This window comes from Biomphalaria glabrata, chromosome 6, assembly GCF_947242115.1.
Source record: "Biomphalaria glabrata chromosome 6, xgBioGlab47.1, whole genome shotgun sequence".
In the NCBI taxonomy this organism is placed as follows: domain Eukaryota; kingdom Metazoa; phylum Mollusca; class Gastropoda; family Planorbidae; genus Biomphalaria; species Biomphalaria glabrata.
Genome location: NC_074716.1, coordinates 25,746,361 through 25,766,690, shown reverse-complemented (window position 1 = coordinate 25,766,690; position 20,330 = coordinate 25,746,361). Strand labels below are relative to the sequence as shown.

General features: G+C 35.8%; 1 protein-coding gene across 7 annotated transcripts in view; it reads left to right on the top strand.

Moving 5' to 3' along the window:
• The window catches only part of LOC106050822 (CUGBP Elav-like family member 2), a 186,560-nt gene that overhangs the window by 23,896 nt on the left and 142,334 nt on the right, over positions 1-20,330 (top strand). For all 7 annotated transcript variants that reach the window (XM_056034069.1, XM_056034066.1, XM_056034067.1 and 4 more), the window contains exon 2: positions 18,413-19,244. In XM_056034069.1, the coding sequence (XP_055890044.1) occupies positions 19,156-19,244 (89 nt within the window). In that variant the 5' untranslated portion in view covers positions 18,413-19,155. The remainder of the gene's footprint in view (positions 1-18,412; positions 19,245-20,330) is intronic.

Here is a 20,330-nt window from a genome sequence, read left to right as displayed (position 1 = left end):
AGAACTAATACAAAATCCTTTAATCCTTTTTTGCATAATGTTTCAGAGTGATAGTGGTTTTTCTTGGATTATCTACAAATGATATCAAGTAATTCTGTCAAATAGATCATTGTACTTATTGAAATGACTCCATTCTTCATTCTTACACTGACTAATAAAACATGTTTAGACTTTAGAGTCACAGAAGGAGATTTTTTGACCAAGTAAATTTTATAACCTAATAAACTATTCTGAACTTTATTTTTCTTTATTCGGGTCTCAAGAGAAACAATATTAACTTAGAAAAACAAAACCTTATTTATACAATTTACAAAGCGATTCTTTTGCTCTAAATAACTCATGAGTGTAAGATTAAAAAAAAAAAAAAGAAACATTTTCTTACTTGCTCCAACCCACTCCCCCACCCCTCCAGATAAAATAATCCTGGTTTAGAAAATGTATAAATGTACTAGACTTTATAATATTCTAATGATAGGCCTATAGACGGTTCCTAAACACTAATTTATATTTAATGACTATAGGGTCTACATGCGGAAACATTGGAAAACGTGGGGAGTTTGTTCAAGATAAAGGTTTTCTACTTCTCCAGCCAAATTTAAATTATTTTCTATATATACTTTGAAAATTTACAACGGTCATAATATACTTTTCCCAGTGTGGCCAAGAAGCTAAAAGTTCTTATACCAACTGTCAAATTTCTAAGAAAATCGTTAGAGCCGTTTTCGAGAATAGCGTCCACCCACCGTTGGCCCATCCAGAACGTTCCATTCCGACAGTGTGACATGAATAGAGCTATTGTAAAAGTTTCCTGTTTTGTATGTATGTACTCTCTAACTCTCTTTCTCTCCTTATTGGTTCAACATACGTCTCTCTTTGTGTCTCTCACTTTATCTTTGTGTCTCTCACTTTATCTCTTTTTTATAGTAGCGTTTAAAGTCAAATCAGTACCCTCATTTCGTCCAGTGTCCTTACACGGGAGGAATTAGCTGTTCCTGTGACGTGCAGATACGTCACCAAGAAGCATCTGCATGGCTTCCACCAAGTGAGAAAAGTGGCAGCACTGGACTCGATCACAAATACTCCATACTCTTACTTCGTGCGTTGTTGGTAAACAGTGCACCACACAGGACGTTTGTAACTAATGACGTAATCCTCTTCGTTAGCATTGAGGATGTAAGGTCAGGGTCGACCAGGACAAAATGGATCCACGTAGGTTCTCTGTTGTGATCATTGCTAGTACAATGTGAAGCATATCTTAAAGTGTATTGGATTCAACCACACGCATCAAATAACAGCGTGCAAAAGAAGTGATCAAAGTACGCTAGGCGGGTCTCGTGCGACTTGTGAAAGTTATTTGTATAGTCGGTTCATCTTAAAAAGATATTTTGTTCTAAAGTATAGCTATAGTTATGACATTTTTTTTTCAGCAATTGTTTCAAATCCGGGAATATTAGTAGATAGATAGATAGATAGATAGATAGATAGATAGATAGATAGATAGATAGATAGATAGATAGATAGATAGATAGATAGATAGATAGATAGATAGATAGATAGATAGATAGATAGATAGATAGACAGACAGACAGACGGACGGACGGACGGACGGACGGACGGACGGACGGACGGATGGATGGATGGATGGATGGATGGATAGATAGATTAGATAGATAGATAGATAGATAGATAGATAGATAGATAGATAGATAGATAGATAGATAAGATAGATAGATAGATAGATAGATAGATAGATAGATAGATAGATAGATAGATAGATAGATAGATAGATAGATAGATAGATGGATAGATAGATAGATAGATAGATAGATAGATAGATAGATAGATAGATGGATGGATGGATGGATGGATGGATGGTTGGCTGGATGGATGGATGGATGGATGGATGGATATAGAGCAAGTGAGAAAGAGAGAGATCACAGGTATCGTTAGGATACGTGTATTATCACATGTCTATTTGTTATTTTCTGACAGAATGACGTATGGGTTCATAAAACAATGTCAGGTCTAGACGTCATTATTCAGAGCCTATAAATAAATCTCCCTTAATTTCTGAAGCCTTTGTTGACAGCTGAACAGCTCAACATGTTCTATGTCTTTTAAATAGCAACTCCCTAGGCGCCCGATTACTGCATTCGCAGCAAGAAGCCAATAAAGTCCCACATTTGCAAGTCATATTTAAAGTAGCTGGGTGCTTTCCGGTATTTATGAATTTCATTCTGTGGTGACAAGGAAGATTTAATTTAATTAATTTAATTTATTCTTAATTTCCTATCCATTCAATACTGATGTTTTCCACATTATAAACCATGATAGTTTTAGAAGAACATATAAATGTTATTTATTTAAATATAAATATTAAGCGACATCCATTTGAAATTACCCAAATGACTATCTTTAAGAAGTATCCTGTTGCTGTAACGCCATAACTACAAACATTTCTATGCTAATTATTTATGCAAACTATTATCACTAGTATAATAATTGGTCTCATTACTTGGGAGATCAGTTGTCAGAGAATACAGAAATTATGAGCGAAGTATTATTCAAACACTGGTGGACATTATTTACATCAAAATGTTTCAAAATCCATGTCAATGTTTAATTTCTTTCACCGGGAATACAAATGTGATGATAACTAAATCCGATATTCAGTTCAGTCATGTTAAAGCAAGTCTTTTTTGTTTTCAAATGAGAGAAACTTCATCTAAACATTTTAATACATAAGTACAGCCACCATTTTTAAAACAATTGAAAAACAATAATTGAAAAGCAAGCATGCTGAAAGCAACCACGTACATTGTGCTAGGTCTGAATGGAAATTTAGGTTAACTACAATTGACCACCTCAGCGTAACTACTGTAACAATAACAATATAGATACAACCAAATACAAAATTACATACACACTCATAACAAGTGCTTTATACATTAAACCCTTATGTACAATGGCGAGGAATGAAAATATAATTTCAATTCGTCCATTCTATCCACACCTCTTTACATTTATAAAGGAAAGTATACATACTTCAAACACTAAATGCACAACTTCACCAGCTGATCACAAAGTAATGCGATTCCCAAAGATTTCCCATTAAGACAACCAAAGACCTTTTTCTTATCTGAACAACGGTTCATGGTTCATCCATGTTCACTCGCGTGTAACGTATTTTATTTATCGAGTATTAAGTAGAACCGATCAGTAAATATTGCACCAGGGCCGGCCTTAGTTATTGGAGGCCCGAGGAGAAGTGAATTTGGTGGACACCAGATGAAAGAGAAAAATAAAAAATAAAATAACATTGAAGCCAAGTTACGTTTTTTCTACTCTAAAAAGTTTTTTTAGAATCCTGTGCGAGATCCCCCCCCCCAACCACCACCAATCGGAGGCCCTAGGCGGCTGCCTCGTCCGCCTATCCCTAAAGCGGGCCCTGTCGCCTTTAATATGAAGTTATATATAATTCCTTCTTATTCCTTGTTTTTCCTTCAGTAACTGAGGCAGCTTCTTTGTTCCCAAACACAGTAAATGAATAGAAACAAATGTAGAAACTAAAAACAAAGAGAACATGAATGTTCCAAGAGTCAATTTGTCCTTTTGTTTTGTGCAGTAAGAGAAGATGGATGTATTCAATACCTGGCCTTCAGTCAACAAGACATAATCATCATAGAACTGTAGTTCTCTTACACATAATCATCGTAGAACTGTAGTTCTCTTACACATAATCATCATAGAACTGTAGTTCTCTTACACATAATCATCATAGAACTGTAGTTCTCTTACACATAATCATCATAGAACTGTAGTTCTCTTACACATAATCATCATAGAACTGTAGTTCTCTTACACATAATCATCATAGAACTGTAGTTCTCTTACACATAATCATCATAGAACTGTAGTTCTCTTACACATAATCATCATAGAACTGTAGTTCTCTTACACATAATCATCATAGAACTGTAGTTCTCTTACACATAATCATCATAGAACTGTAGTTCTCTTACACATAATCATCATAGAACTGTAGTTCTCTTACACATAATCATCATAGAACTGTAGTTCTCTTACACATAATCATCATAGAACTGTAGTTCTCTTACACATAATCATCATAGAACTGTAGTTCTCTTACACATAATCATCATAGAACTGTAGTTCTCTTACACATAATCATCATAGAACTGTAGTTCTCTTACACATAATCATCATAGAACTGTAGTTCTCTTACACATAATCATCATAGAACTGTAGTTCTCTTACACATAATCATCATAGAACTGTAGTTCTCTTACACATAATCATCATAGAACTGTAGTTCTCTTACACATAATCATCATAGAACTGTAGTTCTCTTACACATAATCATCATAGAACTGTAGTTCTCTTACACATAATCATCATAGAACTGTAGTTCTCTTACACATAATCATCATAGAACTGTAGTTCTCTTACACATAATCATCATAGAACTGTAGTTCTCTTACACATAATCATCATAGAACTGTAGTTCTCTTACACATAATCATCATAGAACTGTAGTTCTCTTACACATAATCATCATAGAACTGTAGTTCTCTTACACATAATCATCATAGAACTGTAGTTCTCTTACACATAATCATCATAGAACTGTAGTTCTCTTACACATAATCATCATAGAACTGTAGTTCTCTTACACATAATCATCATAGAACTGTAGTTCTCTTACACATAATCATCATAGAACTGTAGTTCTCTTACACATAATCATCATAGAACTGTAGTTCTCTTACACATAATCATCATAGAACTGTAGTTCTCTTACACATAATCATCATAGAACTGTAGTTCTCTTACACATAATCATCATAGAACTGTAGTTCTCTTACACATAATCATCATAGAACTGTAGTTCTCTTACACATAATCATCATAGAACTGTAGTTCTCTTACACATAATCATCATAGAACTGTAGTTCTCTTACACATAATCATCATAGAACTGTAGTTCTCTTACACATAATCATCATAGAACTGTAGTTCTCTTACACATAATCATCATAGAACTGTAGTTTTCTTACACATAGTCATCATAGAACTGTAGTTCTCTTACACATAATCATCATAGAACTGTAGTTCTCTTACACATAATCATCATAGAACTGTAGTTTTCTTACACATAATCATCATAGAACTGTAGTTCTCTTACACATAATCATCATAGAACTGTAGTTCTCTTACACATAATCATCATAGAACTGTAGTTCTCTTACACATAATCATCATAGAACTGTAGTTTTCTTACACATAGTCATTACATTTATGACATGCAAAAGAACTTCTTTCAGTATTATCTTTCATTGTTCACATAAGGTTATTCTATATTAGGCCCTGATTTTGTGTGTGTATGTAATCGCATTAGTTGATGTGGGCAGGTGGATGTGGTTACGGATGTGATTGTTTGTAGATGTGTATGTGTTTGTGCGCGCGTGTGTGTCAAAGGGTTATTAGAACACGAGAGTGCGGCAACAAATTGAGATAAATATCTTCAATGGGGAGCCTTCTTGTATATGAGGGCAGTTGAGGGGGGCGAATAAGTCGGAGGTGAAAGGGGACACAACTGGGGTGAAAAAAAGGAAGAGAAACGATTGTAAACAAATAAATTGTGAAAGGAAGAGAAGATCCGTAACAAATTGAAACCAATATGGAGGCTATTAGTCCAATGAATATGTGCTATATATAGAATCATCTCTCGGAAAAACGTTTACAGGGTTATCTATCTTTTCTTTTTTTTCCTCTAAGAATGTTTCTTTTTTTTTTCTGAATTCTAATGTTTGTGGGGGTGCCATTACAATTGAACCACTAAAAGCAAGCTGATTTGTTTCGTATCAAATACAATTGAAAATTTTTGTTTGTTCCATTTCGTATCAGTCTGTTCCATTTAGTCATCCTTTGCTTTATGTCCAACTTTGTGTGTCCGTGATTTGTGTATTCAGACAGTGAAATTATGTTGAGCACGTCACGTGCGTGATGTCATGTGTTTGTAAAGTGGTATGTCCAGACGTGGTCAAAAGTTGTTGAGTGAGCACTTCACCTATATGTGAAAAAATAAAGTCAAAATGAGTGCTCGATACCTAAGTTAAAGTTAAATATTGGTTGATAATTGGTTTGAAAAAAAGAATTGTTTCCCAAATATCTTGTCTCGTAAATGGCCTGCAAGTGCAACAGATTTGTCCAGTTTTTCCATTATCCCTCATCCAGGAAATTTGAGATAATCTACATAAACACAGGAGTTCTTCTAGGGAAAAAATGGTTAAAAAATTATTCTCCGACTTAAATAAAACACAAAATAAACTTGTAATACATCTTTTATTTGTATTTTACTTTGACTTTTTCTTTTTCTTTTTATTTTGCTATTTTCATTCTTTCAAAACGATACATATTCCCAACCACATAAACACAAACATTTATTTCAGCGTTTAAAATATTCCCTGATGTTTTGGTTTACTTTTTGTCAAGAGGTTCAGAAATATTGGCGAGTTTTTAGATCTCTAGACAGCTACTGACCAAATACACGTACAATATGTGTGGCGAATGAAGTGTTTAGAAAAATACAGTTAGAAATTAAATCTTTATTTGAGAAGTATTTCAAAGTGAAGTATTTCAAAGTGAAGTATTTCAAAGTGAAGTATTTCAAAGTGAAGTATTTCAAAGTGAAGTATTTCAAAGTGAAGTATTTCAAAGTGAAGTATTTCAAAGTGAAATATTTCAAAGTGAAATATTTCAAAGTGAAGTATTTCAAAGTGAAGTATTTCAAAGTGAAGTATTTCAAAGTGAAGTATTTCAAAGTGAAGTATTTCAAAGTGAAGTATTTCAAAGTGAAGTATTTCAAAGTGAAGTATTTCAAAGTGAAGTATTTCAAAGTGAAGTATTTTAAAGTGAAGTATTTCAAAGTGAAGTATTTCAAAGTGAAGTATTTCAAAGTGAAGTATTTCAAAGTGAAGTATTTCAAAGTGAAGTATTTCAAAGTGAAGTATTTCAAAGTGAAGTATTTTAAAGTGAAATATTTCAAATGTTTCAAAGCTAAGAAATTCAAAATAAAATGTTGCAAAATAAAATGTTACAAAATAAAATGTTACAAAATGTTAAAGTGTTGCAAAGTTTGTAAAAAGAATTGTTATACAATGCGGTGTTACAAAGTTGCTCCTTGAAGCCTTGCAGAACTAGTTTTAGAACCTACTTAGAATTCCTTGTCACTATTTGTCCAGAACAGTGTTAGCTATTGACAACCAACTGCACGTTTGTATCTAAATAATGTTAGCTATGAACTGCTCTATAAACATGGAAGTATTTGTAGTACCCATTCAAACCTATACATTCCCGCTACAACATACTTGATGTACAACAGCTGAGCAGTCCAATAACAAAGTTTCAATAAAGGGCCGGGGGTGGGGGTAGAAGCAATCGTCTAGTAGTGAGCAGTCCCTTCCCACCCTGGGAGCATCAAGTTGTTTACTCGCAGACCACTTTGGGGCAATGGGCTGAGAGTGTCGTTGTAAATGAAGCATGAACTCGAGGGTTTGAAGGCAGAAAGTTGTAAGAGATTGGAGGTCAGAGGTTGATGGGGTCTCAAGGTGATGATGAAGGTAATACGGTGAGTGGTTCTAAGATTTGCAATCCAGAAAACTAACACGTTTTTGATGCTTGATTGCAGACTAGGAGTTCTTTTGTATTGGTTGACTTTTTACCCGGAAGTATTGCCAATTCAAAGTGTAGAGTTTTTGAACGACTGTATATTTTTGTTGTTACCGTCAGTTCACAAACACAGAGCAACTCGTGTCCTCGTTTTGTGACAGAATAGTGAGACAAATACATTTAAAGTGCATGAATATAAACATTCTATGTATGTAAACTATAATGCATGGGCGTAGCCAGGGGTACCCCCCCCCCCAAATGAAATCCCCAGCTGGGAGGGGGGGTCGGAATTTATTGACTGATTTTTTAAATTTGCTTTAGTTTATTTTAGTTGAGATTTTAATACTAAATCATCACTTGCCCTCTTCTATAAAACAAAACCAAAAAAAAATGCAAACGACAATCCCCAAATCCCAAAAGCACAGCCAAGGAAATTTTTTTTTTTAAAAACCCTCCAAAATCTACGATAAAACCCCCTCTTCAATATAAAACTATCCATACATCAGTCACCAGATTCTATGAGCGTACCCAAGAGGGGTTTTGTGTTTAAAAACCCCCTCCAGTGGAGTTTGCAGCTAAAAATCTCTTCAATATAAAGAAAAGCAAATTACACACCCAACATTCTATGAGCGTAGCCAAAGGGATTCTTTAGTTTAAATCCCCCTTCAGAGGGGTAGGAGGCTAAAAAATACCTATTCAATATGAAAAAGCTAATTACTCCCTAAAAATTCTACGAGCGTAGCCAAAGAGGTTTTGAGTTTAAAACCCCCTTCAGGAAGGTTTGAAGCTAAAACATACCTCTTCAGTAAAAAAAAAAAGAAAATTACACTCTCAAAATGCTATGATCATAGCTAAAGGGGGTTTTGAGTTTAACCCCACCCTTTTTTCAGCGGGGTTTGAAGCTAAAAAAAAAATACTTCAATATAAAAAAGGCAAATTACACACTATATTCTATAAGCGTAGCCAAACCAAGGTAGGTTTTGAGTTTAATAGGTCGATTAACTATTTTGATAGATCCATTCATACTATTTTTTAAATTCACGCATTCGCTTTCTTATAGCCTTATTATTTCGTTTAATAGTTTTCAAAACACTCTCAGTGACTATATCGACAGTGATACGCAAATTAAGACCCGCGGGGCGCGGGTAATATATGCCTAGTATAACAAAAAAAAAATCCTGGCTACGCCCATGCTATAATATTTGCAAGTGATAGCGAGTCCAAAAAAAAAGTTTTATCTCTCTATGAATGTAGACATTGTGTTGTTGTTTTTTATCTGTAGACTTGAACTAAAGATTGCATGTTACCCGGCTTCCAGTAAGTACAAAGGGTAGGCTCTCTTGATTTTAGTGCTAGTGTGATGACCGGTCAACATCTTTGTTAAGTGTTGACTAGTTTTGTTATATAATTGACCCCCCCTCCTTTTTCTTTTCTATTGATCAATGTTAAAAGAAACAACACAAACTTAAGCTCCATGGCCCTATGACAAGTCCTAAGAGCTTGTTAAGACCTTCCTTCAGGGAACAATACCAGGAAAAAGAAGAAGAGATAGAGATGGAAGGACAACATTAAAGAATGGACAGGTCAGTCATTGAAAGAGATAATAGCCTAGGTAAAAGACACTAAGGAATGAAGAAAAACCGTCGACAGATCATGTGTGATACCCCAACGGTTCAACAATCTACAGGAAAGGCAAATGTATAGAATGGGCTTAAGCAACAAAGTTAACGGATTTTTTCGGAGATCTATTTCATTAAAGTGTTTGACCATCAGATTTTTGTTTCGGACTTTATAAAATGTGCTGCGTGTGTCCAGTGACTCCCCCAGATACGAATCTTACATTAATGTTAGCTCCCCCGTGACGTCTGATTGGTGTATAACTTGATGAATACTGTCCCTTGTCGTTGTTCATTTTATTTCCCCCATTTTGACAAAGCTTATATCAACTCACTTTGTCTGCCTGGTACACATTTCGAACACGTTATTTCTCCCACGACCTTTCTCGGATCAAATTGAAAGCTTAAAAAACCTGAATCAATTAAAATATTAACCAATCAGTAAATTAATCATTGGTAATTAATTACTTTGCTTTGATATCGAAAAGGGAAATAACTTCTTTATTATTGAGAGTTATAAAAAAAAAGAGTTAAACGATTGAACTACCTAAGATTAGACCCACGACAGTGAACATTGAAGTAACAACATGTACCTCGTGCCTCAGAAAAGGAGGGTGAAGTCCATTACCTACAGAGACTGAAACAAATATTGTCAATTTGAAACTAATACCTAGGGGGGGGGGGCAGTCTGATTTTCGGTGCCGCTCGCACCACCCGCACATTGATAGCTACGCCTCTGACACACATACATACACACACACACACAAAAACTGGTGAAAACATAATGGATTAATGTCACTTATTTATTTCTATAATGTGAACTTCGACAAAAAAATGTATTAAGTGATATAGATCTGGTCATTGTTAATATTATCAGTTTCTTACTAAACCAATACAAATGTAAAACACCTTCAGATCGATTGCTCCTCAGGAAATTGTCGTTCGTTCCTGAACACGAGTTTAACAATCTGAGTAGACTCCAAGATCAACACATCGCCATTCGTTTTAAAACTGTTCAATGGATTGTCTTGCTTCAACTTGTCAGTAACTGAATGAGACCAGCATGCAATCAATTCCACCTGATAGAATGTTTGCACCGCGCCCTGCAAACCCTCGCCCAATGGCCCCCGTCATGCCAAAGTTACCCCGGAAACTTTCTTGTGTTTTTTTTTTCTTTCCTGTGGACAGCAGATGTTCGGGAAATCCGTTTATGTCTAGAATTTCCACCGGGAGTGTTTGTGTTGCCACCCAGTGGATTATCAAGTCGTATTGGCCCCTGTGTGATAACATCCATCACTGATAAGTGACGGACAGACCAGCGACCAAATAGAATCGCCATCTTAAGTTGCAGGGCGACTCGTGACTTGAAAACTTGCAACAGGGGGGAGAAGAGATGAGAAAAGAGATAGGAATAAAAAGAGAAGGGAAAGAAAGAAACAGAGAGAAAGAAAGAGAGACAGAAGGGGGGGGGGAGAAGCAGAATGGCCCAAAAAAAAAAAAGTCTGACAAACTGTTTTCCTGAAACAAATTGCATTTAAACTCAGTTTGTTGTGAATAGTTTATCGATAAACTTCAAACAGTTCAATGCGTTGATGGGATACAGGCATGGGAGCAGAGTGGTGGAGACACAAGGCAGACATTAATGCAAGTTTAAAATTGTATTTGTGGTCGGTCCTTCAATGTGGTTGGCCCTTCCCTGTGGTCAGCTCTTCACTCTGGTCGGTCCTTTGGTTTGTCAAGTTTTCAGAAATGAACAGCGTGCAGGGTGATTAGAACTTGGTGATGTTAACACTCAAGTTGTTTGTTTTTTATTTGTTTTTGTTGTTTTTTTCTGCTAAATGTTTCAAACTCGGTGAAGATGTTTTCAAGTACGACTGTGGGTTGAATCTAACTGCAAGAGTCGCAGTCCTGTAAAGAGAAATCCTGTATTGAGCCGAGGCTTATATAAACTGGCAAAGGCGTATCTAGGGTGGGGAGAGGGTGGGGAGAGGAGGGGGGAGAATTTGAAAATCCAAATGAGTGTTTTTTACATTTAAAATTAATAATTACGCAAAAAGCAGGGACCCCCAAAGAGGTCAAGCCTAAATTAAAGAAGTAATTAATCTCTTCTGTATATGGTGCTGCATTCAAATTAGTTCTTCGATATTTTTCATAACGACAGATTTCACGTTGTAAATGTGATTTCTACTTGTTAATTATTCAAGCCAACCGGAAGTAATAAGATCACATCTTAAAGAACACTAGTTTTACAGACTGTAAACATACATAAATAAGATGCGTGGCACGCAGTTCTGAATATCTATTCCATGATTTAAAAACACACATTTCCCTTATGAGTAATTTTTGTATGCTGAAAGTGTGTCAGGCCCGTCGTTATTAGGGCCACATAAACCTTTAATAAATACATATTGTAAGAACTATAGACAGTGTGGAGACCTGACCTGTATACATTTAGACTTTTTTCTCTGTATTTCAGATAACGTAAATTACATTTTAAATTACATTCACGCTGTACTTTATTGATATCTTACACCAGATACGATTACTGACGTCATAGAAGTAAAAAAAACAAAAAACCTGTCAAGCTGTGTACTTGTAGCGTACAAAGTCATGTGGGGGGGGGGGGGCATACAAGTACACAATTTTGGAACTCTTATCTATCTTATATCTCTTATCTTATAGCGCAGCAGAGTGTGTAATATAGGGGACTCTTATAACTCATGTATCAGTCTCAGTAATAAGGAAAAACAAATGTTATTCTTCTATGCTATTGATGTTATAATGTAGGCCTAATGTTGTGTTGTTACTCTTATTGTTGTAGCTGTTATTGTTGTTGTCACAAACATTGATCTATAATTTAATTAGATTTCATAAACAAAACAAGAAAAGCATTGTTAAAAATACTTTTTTTTGAAAATTATATTAAGCGTAGTTGTATCAGTTGATTTGGATGAGTCATGTCATTCAATGTGTAATAGATCTAGATTAACAATAATAAATCTGCGCGATTACAAATATTTTCAACAATACACTAACCACTGTGCCATGGAAATACTTAGGGAAATAGAAGGTTTTTATAGTTATCTATTGTTAGTTTCAAACTTTTCTCTCTACAAAGTATAAAGAAGACTTATTCACCTTGTACCACATCATCAGTCAAGTACTATTTCTTTACCTTGTTCGAGATACCAAATAAACTAATGAATTACCAGTTTTTAATTAACAAATTAGTGTCAATGTTCTTTCCTTCTTGATATACGATGTGTACTTCAAGTCTGACTACCAAATGTAACCTGGTCAGGAACCTAACTGGGACGACAAATATAAAGATACAATGAAGGTTCAGAATGCCGAGTCACGGAAATAGAACTTGTTGCTTGGAAATAGACGTAAAATACAGGCACAGTTCTGACAAATGAAATATTCAATATAAAATAATATCCAACAGAACAATTTTCCATGAATCGATTAATAGTTGCACAAAATGATTAAAGGCTATACTTCAACTCAAGAAACTGAAGTTCAACTAACTGGACAAGAAATAAAGTCCACGCCAGTTAGCTATGAGTTACATTCAATTCAAAAAAAAAAATATCACAAAGCAAAACAAAACAGAACAAAACAATCTTCAAGTAAACAGACTGAAAGTGCCCCCCCCCCTTTTTTTTTTGTCATTTAAAGTTAACAGCAGACCCAGACTGACCAGAAAGTCTTAACTATTGGTTAATTTTTTTGTGTGTGTTAATTCTGGATTTGTCAGGTAAACGAAATAATTGTGAACATTTTCAGTTTGGTTCGAGAGTGTGGGTGAAATAACGCGAACAAACTTTTTAACAGACAGACAGATAGAATGAGTTCATATAAGCTTTCTAAAAAGGACGCAATATAGTATACTAGTCGACCGGCGGCGTAACATACGCCGCTATTTTGCAAGGCCGGCCATAGGCCACAGCAACCTATCCGACCGCAGTGGGCCCCACACTTTCATAGTTATAATAGATTTCTCGCGGCCACCTGATTTGCCAGGAGCTCCTGGAAATCTCCTGAAATTGCAAAATATATGAAAAAGTCATGGAAATCTCCGGAAATTATTAAAAATCTTTTGAAAACTCATACAAATCTCATGAAATATATAGACAAAAATTGTCATTTTGGGATGTCATTCAATATGGAAAACGCCAATCCTACGGGCGATAAATAAAAAAAGGCGTTATGCGTTTGCCGTAATTGTGTAATCTGGTGAAAGAAGCTTCTCTCGCCTCAAACTAATGAAAAATTACTTTAGTTCAACAATTCTTGTAAATAGTTTCCAATGTTTCCTAATTCTTGCTATTGAACGTGATCTATGTAGAAAATAAAATTTTCATGATACACTGTATGACTTCGTTACACGCAAGGCTCGTAAAGTTTGTGGGATAACTCTATCCTCAGAAATAAAAGAGTGATCTTTCCTTTACTTCTTCTTCACGTCAAAACTCTTGTGCGAAGAAGAGAATTATATATAGATATAGATTAAACACTCCTTAGAGTGAACCGATTAAAGGTTTTGTCAAATAGATATGTTTCAATAGAGATACTGTGTTGGACGAAGAAAAGCATTCGGCCTACTGTCTTAAAATCAGGAACTCATTTACTAGCATGCCATTTAATATAAAATGTAAATATTTTGTTATATTAACTTTAATTAGTCACATGTTATATTGATGTTCATTATGTTCATTTTTGACACTTTTTTTTTTCATATCTACGATAGTCCCCCCAGAGTTAACTTTCCCTTATTGCTCACACGTCTGCTTCGGATTGTTGTCTCCCCTGGGACTGAGAGTAGAGGGCAAGGTGAGGGGAAGGGGCGGGAGCTGCTGGCAGGAGGAAAGAAAGAAAAAAACAAAGGTCTTGAATTTGGATGAAACTTCAAACTTGCAAGACTCGCTGATGAAGTATCGATTAGTACGACCTTCTGATGGTCAAATTATAGATGTTTAAATGTGTTGACTATATTCAATACCAATCATACTTTGTACTGCTTGTGTTGCTACCTTGCAATGTAGACCTTTCTTAGTTAAACATATTTAGCTACCTGGGCTACCTTACATGCTACATTGACAAACATGTGTGTGGATACCAAATGGTTCATGCTCTGAAAAGTGTAACCACTCATGAGGAATGGGAAATTCTTTTTCAAGATTTGAACTTTAAAACTCAGATTTCAATAAATACCAGATATTTTATAGACTTTTAATTACTTTTGCTCACAGATGGTGATTTCTGCAAAAAAAAATTATCCCCCTCCCCCAAACCCAAACGATAAGCGTCAGGGGTTGGGGGGAGGGGGGCGCTGGATTCAATCGTGACCTCCGTGACCCCTTTGTCGAATGCGCCGATTCAATCGCCGTTCCCACCCTATCAAATCAGCCAGATTACCAAAACTATACAAATTGGTTCCAATATAAATGATAAGTATATATTATTAAGAAAAGGAAATAATTTGGTTCACGAACTGTGCTCTTTGTTAACAGAAACTAGCCCGTTTTCTCCCTGTGGAGGGGGGAGGGGGTCGGTCGAGCGGACCCAACACTGGTTTGACTATGTTTTATTGTATAACTTTGCTCTCAGGTCTGTAATATGTTTCAATATGTTTGTATTAAAAGCCACTGTTCGAACTAATGATATTTTCCCACAAAATGTTTTTTAATTGGTTTATTATTTCTCGTCGAAGATCAAAGTGTTAACCTAGAAATATGTAACATAATTTTGAATGAGCACGCTCCAGATGTACTGCATTAGAGAGTTCTCAACGTAGTTGAACAGAACAGTGAGTTAGGTCAAAGTCTTCTCTTGTCTACATCATACGCAAATTACTAGTGATCGTTTCGCGTCTCGGGTGCACAATTGAAGTCCCGCATTCATTCCCTGCTCCTCTCCTGGTGGAGCTCAGACCCTCCTCGTTGTATACTTCTGCTGACGCAAAGGTTGATGGGAAAAACACTAAGAACAATAACTGTGAGGCCAATGACGTTTTTGGTGTGTTGTATGACTTCCCTTGGTAACCAACTAGACATTTAGACAGTAAACTTAGAAATGTTTCTTGGCAGATTATATTGCTCGCATTGACATTTTTTATTGGAAAGAGCAGTATACAACGGAAGCCATCAGTAGTAGACGAATCCTGAATGTAGATCTGTTTACAAATACATTCATAGTAAATAAACACGTTTTTGTAAGCACTTTATATGATCTTTTTCATTTTAGTCAATCTTTTTCTTTTTTTTTCAAACATATCAAATTTAATACATTTTCTGTCTATCTCATTTCCCTGTTTCACATTTTATAAGTTACTCTTATTGCCTCTCTATAACTCTCTCTCTTTCTCTCTCTCTTTCTCTTCCTTTTTCTCTTATTCTTTCTTTCTCTCATCTATCTCTCTCCCTCAAACACCCACTTTTTTCTTTGTATTACAGTTCCTCTTATTACCTTGCAAACTCTTCACGGTCAAAACTTAAGTGGCTGGACACGGATCTCGAAATCAGCTGTAACGATTTTCCTAGAAATGGAAAGTTTATGTATATCTTTAGGAAAACAAAATACTAGTTGATTGCCCACGTATGAAAAACTCTGGTTTGACCTGTACACTTGGTTTATAATCATCTTAAAATTAAATTTGGTCTAGAGATCGATATTTATGTATTCAGTACAGATTTGAACAACGAAATAAAAAGAAGTAATTAGCTGGACTGCTAGAGTTATTTGATGACAATTTATGACTACACCATATCAATACTCTCTCTCGATCCTGCATTCTAGTCTAGGCTCTACTTCTAGTAATGTTATCTTAGGGTTTGGATCTATAGCACCCAACTAGAATTCTCTATATTCTGAGTAGATTTATACATTGGCGTAATCAGGATTTTTTATCGGAGGCGGGGAATTTGGGTGGTGTTATGGAGTGTGTGTGTGTGTGCCTCTGTCTCTTCCCTCTGTTCTCTTTCATTTTTCTTTCTGTCTCTTTCTACGTCTATCATCTTTCATTTTTCTGTCTTTTTCTCTCTATTACCTCTCAGCTTTCTCACCCTCTCTCTCTCTCTCTCTTCTTCCAGCTCACTATATAACTTTTTTTTTCCCTCGCAGATTTGTTTTGAACTAGTTTCCTTATAACTTCGTTCTTTAAACACCACACTACTTCTTCCACGTGTTCCATTTAAACCCCAGATCTTGCACTTTTAATTCCTGTCAGTTCCCTTCTAGCCAACCTCTACTTGCAGTCTTGGATTTCAATTGAAGTGGAAAAACTGAGCGTGCAGCGAAACGTGAAGACCCAGTAGGATCTGGTACACACATTACTAGGTCACGTGAGCTCTGCTTCCCATCAGTTGACTATCAATCGTGTTTAGTTTTGAATATATCACCTTATACAATGACTGTCCTCATAATATACTTACGTTCGTATCAACTGCTAGAAGTAAGTATATATCACCTTATACAATGACTGTCCTCATAATATACTTACGTTCGTATCAACTGCTAGAAGTAAGTAAATATCACCTTATACAATGACTGTCCTCATAATATACTTACGTTCGTATCAACTGCTAGAAGTAAGTAACGTTCCCCCTTTCAGACCTTGTGGTCTATAGTTCATCTGTTTTTGTGGCCTACGGTTAACAGGGCGTCATTTGGTCAGCACTACGACCAACCGCTTTTACTTTTCCCCAACTAATGTCAGGTACCCATTAGAGCTGGAGGCGTCCGAAGATCCCGAAATTAAAAATCCCAGTCTTCACCGCTCAGCCACCGCGCTTCCATCAAATTGCTAAAAAAAAGTGGTAAAAATCAAAGATTTCATCTGAGGAGGACTCATTCATTCATAGATTATCTGGATACTTCATCCAATTAGAATAAGAAAAGCAAATGTCTTAACATTCTTCAACAGCTCGCACAGTTTGATGGGTAACTTTCATTCATTGCTTATAGTTTTGACAAGGACTACCTAGAAACATCTGGATCTCATTGTGTGCTAGGAACAAAGTGAACGCCATCTCTACGACCTTCCAGATGGCTGCCTGCTTTTGTGGTTTGCGCTTTGGACTGTCGTCTTGAGCCCACCGCCATCCCCCGCCGCTCTGCGTGAAGTTTAGGGTAGGATGTAATACCATTCAATTCTCAGGGAACTTCCGAAATATATCAAACCAATAAAACGTAGCCCGACGCAATGATCGAGAGCAACTATGACCTTTGAACTAACTGGATAAATCGAATTTTCGAAAATAAAAACAAACTGTCAAATTTCTCAAACAAAATACAAAAAATAAAACATGACAATAAAAACATCACATTTTTCATCACAGATTTTGAGACATGTTTTTAAAGACCAGTGCGACATATTAAAAAAATAATAACAACCTTCCCGATCAATATAGAAATGGTTTCGGCCTGTTCCCTGTCATTTCCTTAAAACCAGTTTAGATAATTAGACTTAACTGCTCTTGACAGAGGACATCTCCAATTCAACAAATAGTTGACTCCTTATTGACGATTGTTCGAACCGATTCGATTCCAATACATATTTGCAGGAATCGTACAATGAAAGCTTGTGCTAAACACTTTACATTACCAGCGTGTGTTTGTAAGTTTAAATAAAGAGAATTTGTTTGAATGATATTTTTTTACACTGCAAAACAAAATCAAGTAAACAAATAAAATATGAATTTATTTTTCGTTTCACTTTTAGAACTGACATTCCAATTATTTTTTTTTAGTAATACCAGAAGGTTTGTAAAATGTGAAAGTACTTACTTTACTTTACTTAATTTTAACACATATAAACATCAACTTTACTATTTGACTTTTCATATGGCGAAGATTCGGAATCGACGTAACTAGTAAAAACATATAATGTAAACGTTAGAGTATAAAGTATCGATTCCTCACTTGGGTCGACGTCTGACAGTCAGGAGAATGGCAGCTAGTTGTTAAGGCTTTGACTTCTGGCTACAAACAAGAGAGCGAAGGGGGGAGGGGGGAGCAGGAAGAAGGTGATGATGTTTTCTAGCTATAATTTTAACATTTTTCTGAAAGTCTCACAGAATCTGTTTTTATCTCATCCACAGTGTATGTGAAAACGAGGCTCCATGACACAGGAACAAGTGGTCACGTGGTAGTGTTGTGACCTTTGAACTGCTTCAACTCGGTGACTTTCATTCAATAGAACCAATTTGTTCGTGGAAACTCAAGATATTTAGTTGTCGTGTAATCAATAGTGTGGTATTGTTTCTTTTCTTTTTCTGACATACACGTATTAGACGTCTAATTCTGAGGATTAAATGCGATTAAATTTAAAAGGGGGAAATAACTGTGTTCATGCAACAGTATATTTTGGTCAAGGAAGATAATTCGTTTTTAAGCCTGTAATAAAAAGCATCTAATAAACTTTTTTCCCCTCATTTAGCGTCTTGACAAGGACTGATTAAAGTTAAATACATTCATTCAATGAGAATACACTTGAAGCGGTTAAAAAAATCATAGTTTTTCTTTTATTATGAATATCATCAGTACATTTGGTCTCGTGGTGCGTAGTATGCGTTAGACTGTTCAATACTTAGAATTAAGTTACTAGACGTCATTAGGACCTACAATTGTGAGATTGTAAATCAGTAGACCTTACAATTATTCATTTCGGACATTAGTAGGACTGTGGTGTTAAAGTTCAATAGGACTTCTGTCTGTGGTGTTGTGTTTTTTTTCTCTTTGTGATTCATCCTTTTGGAGTATTTATTTATTTCTCTGTGTGACCTAATGCATCTCGACTGACCTCAATTTTACTTCCTGGGACAAATGGAATGAGGTCAATGCCATGCGGCGAGCGCAGAGAAATAAGCAGCAGAAGGCTTTGACGGCACTGACCATCCAGGCCCTCCTCCTTGACCTCTTCAAACTTCAGAGGTAAGTAATGAGAAGAAATACAAATGCATGATATATAAGCATTTCGACTGTCTTTGCACTGAAGTCTCGACGCTATTACCATTTGAGAACACAGTCGACGGTGTTACCATTTGATAACACTGTAGACGGTATTACCATTTGAGAACACAGTCGACGGTGTTACCATTTGATAACACTGTAGACGGTATTACCATTTGATAACACTGTAGACGGTATTACCATTTGATAACACTGTAGACGGTATTACCATTTGATAACACTGTAGACGGTATTACCATTTGATAACACTGTAGACGGTATTACCATTTGATAACACTGTAGACGGTATTACCATTTGATAACACTGTAGACGGTATTACCATTTGATAGCACAGTAGACGGTATTACCATTTGATAACACTGTAGACGGTATTACCATTTGATAACACTGTAGATGGTATTACCATTTGATAGCACAGTAGACGGTATTACCATTTGATAACACTGTAGACGGTATTACTATTTGATAACACTGTAGACGGTATTACCATTTGATAACACTGTAGACGGTATTACCATTTGATAACACTGTAGATGGTATTACCATTTGATAACACTGTAGATGGTATTACCATTTGATAACACTGTAGACGGTATTATCATTTGATAGCACAGTAGACGGTATTACCATTTGATAACACTGTAGACGGTATTACTATTTGATAACACTGTAGACGGTATTACCATTTGATAACACTGTAGACGGTATTACCATTTGATAACACTGTAGATGGTATTACCATTTGATAACACTGTAGATGGTATTACCATTTGATAACACTGTAGACGGTATTATCATTTGATAACACTGTAGACGGTATTACCATTTGATAACACTGTAGTCTCTATCATAGCGTCCCTATTGAATGTAATGGTCCTCATTTCTCAAATGATGAGGTCCAAGTGATGGGGTCAGAATGGCCTACATTTGATAACGACACTATGATCTAGTCATGAGAAGTCATGAGGTGCTGTCTCTGAATGGTAAAGCGTTTGGCTTCCGAACCTGGGGTCCTGGGTTCCAATTTCGGTAAAGACTTGGATTTT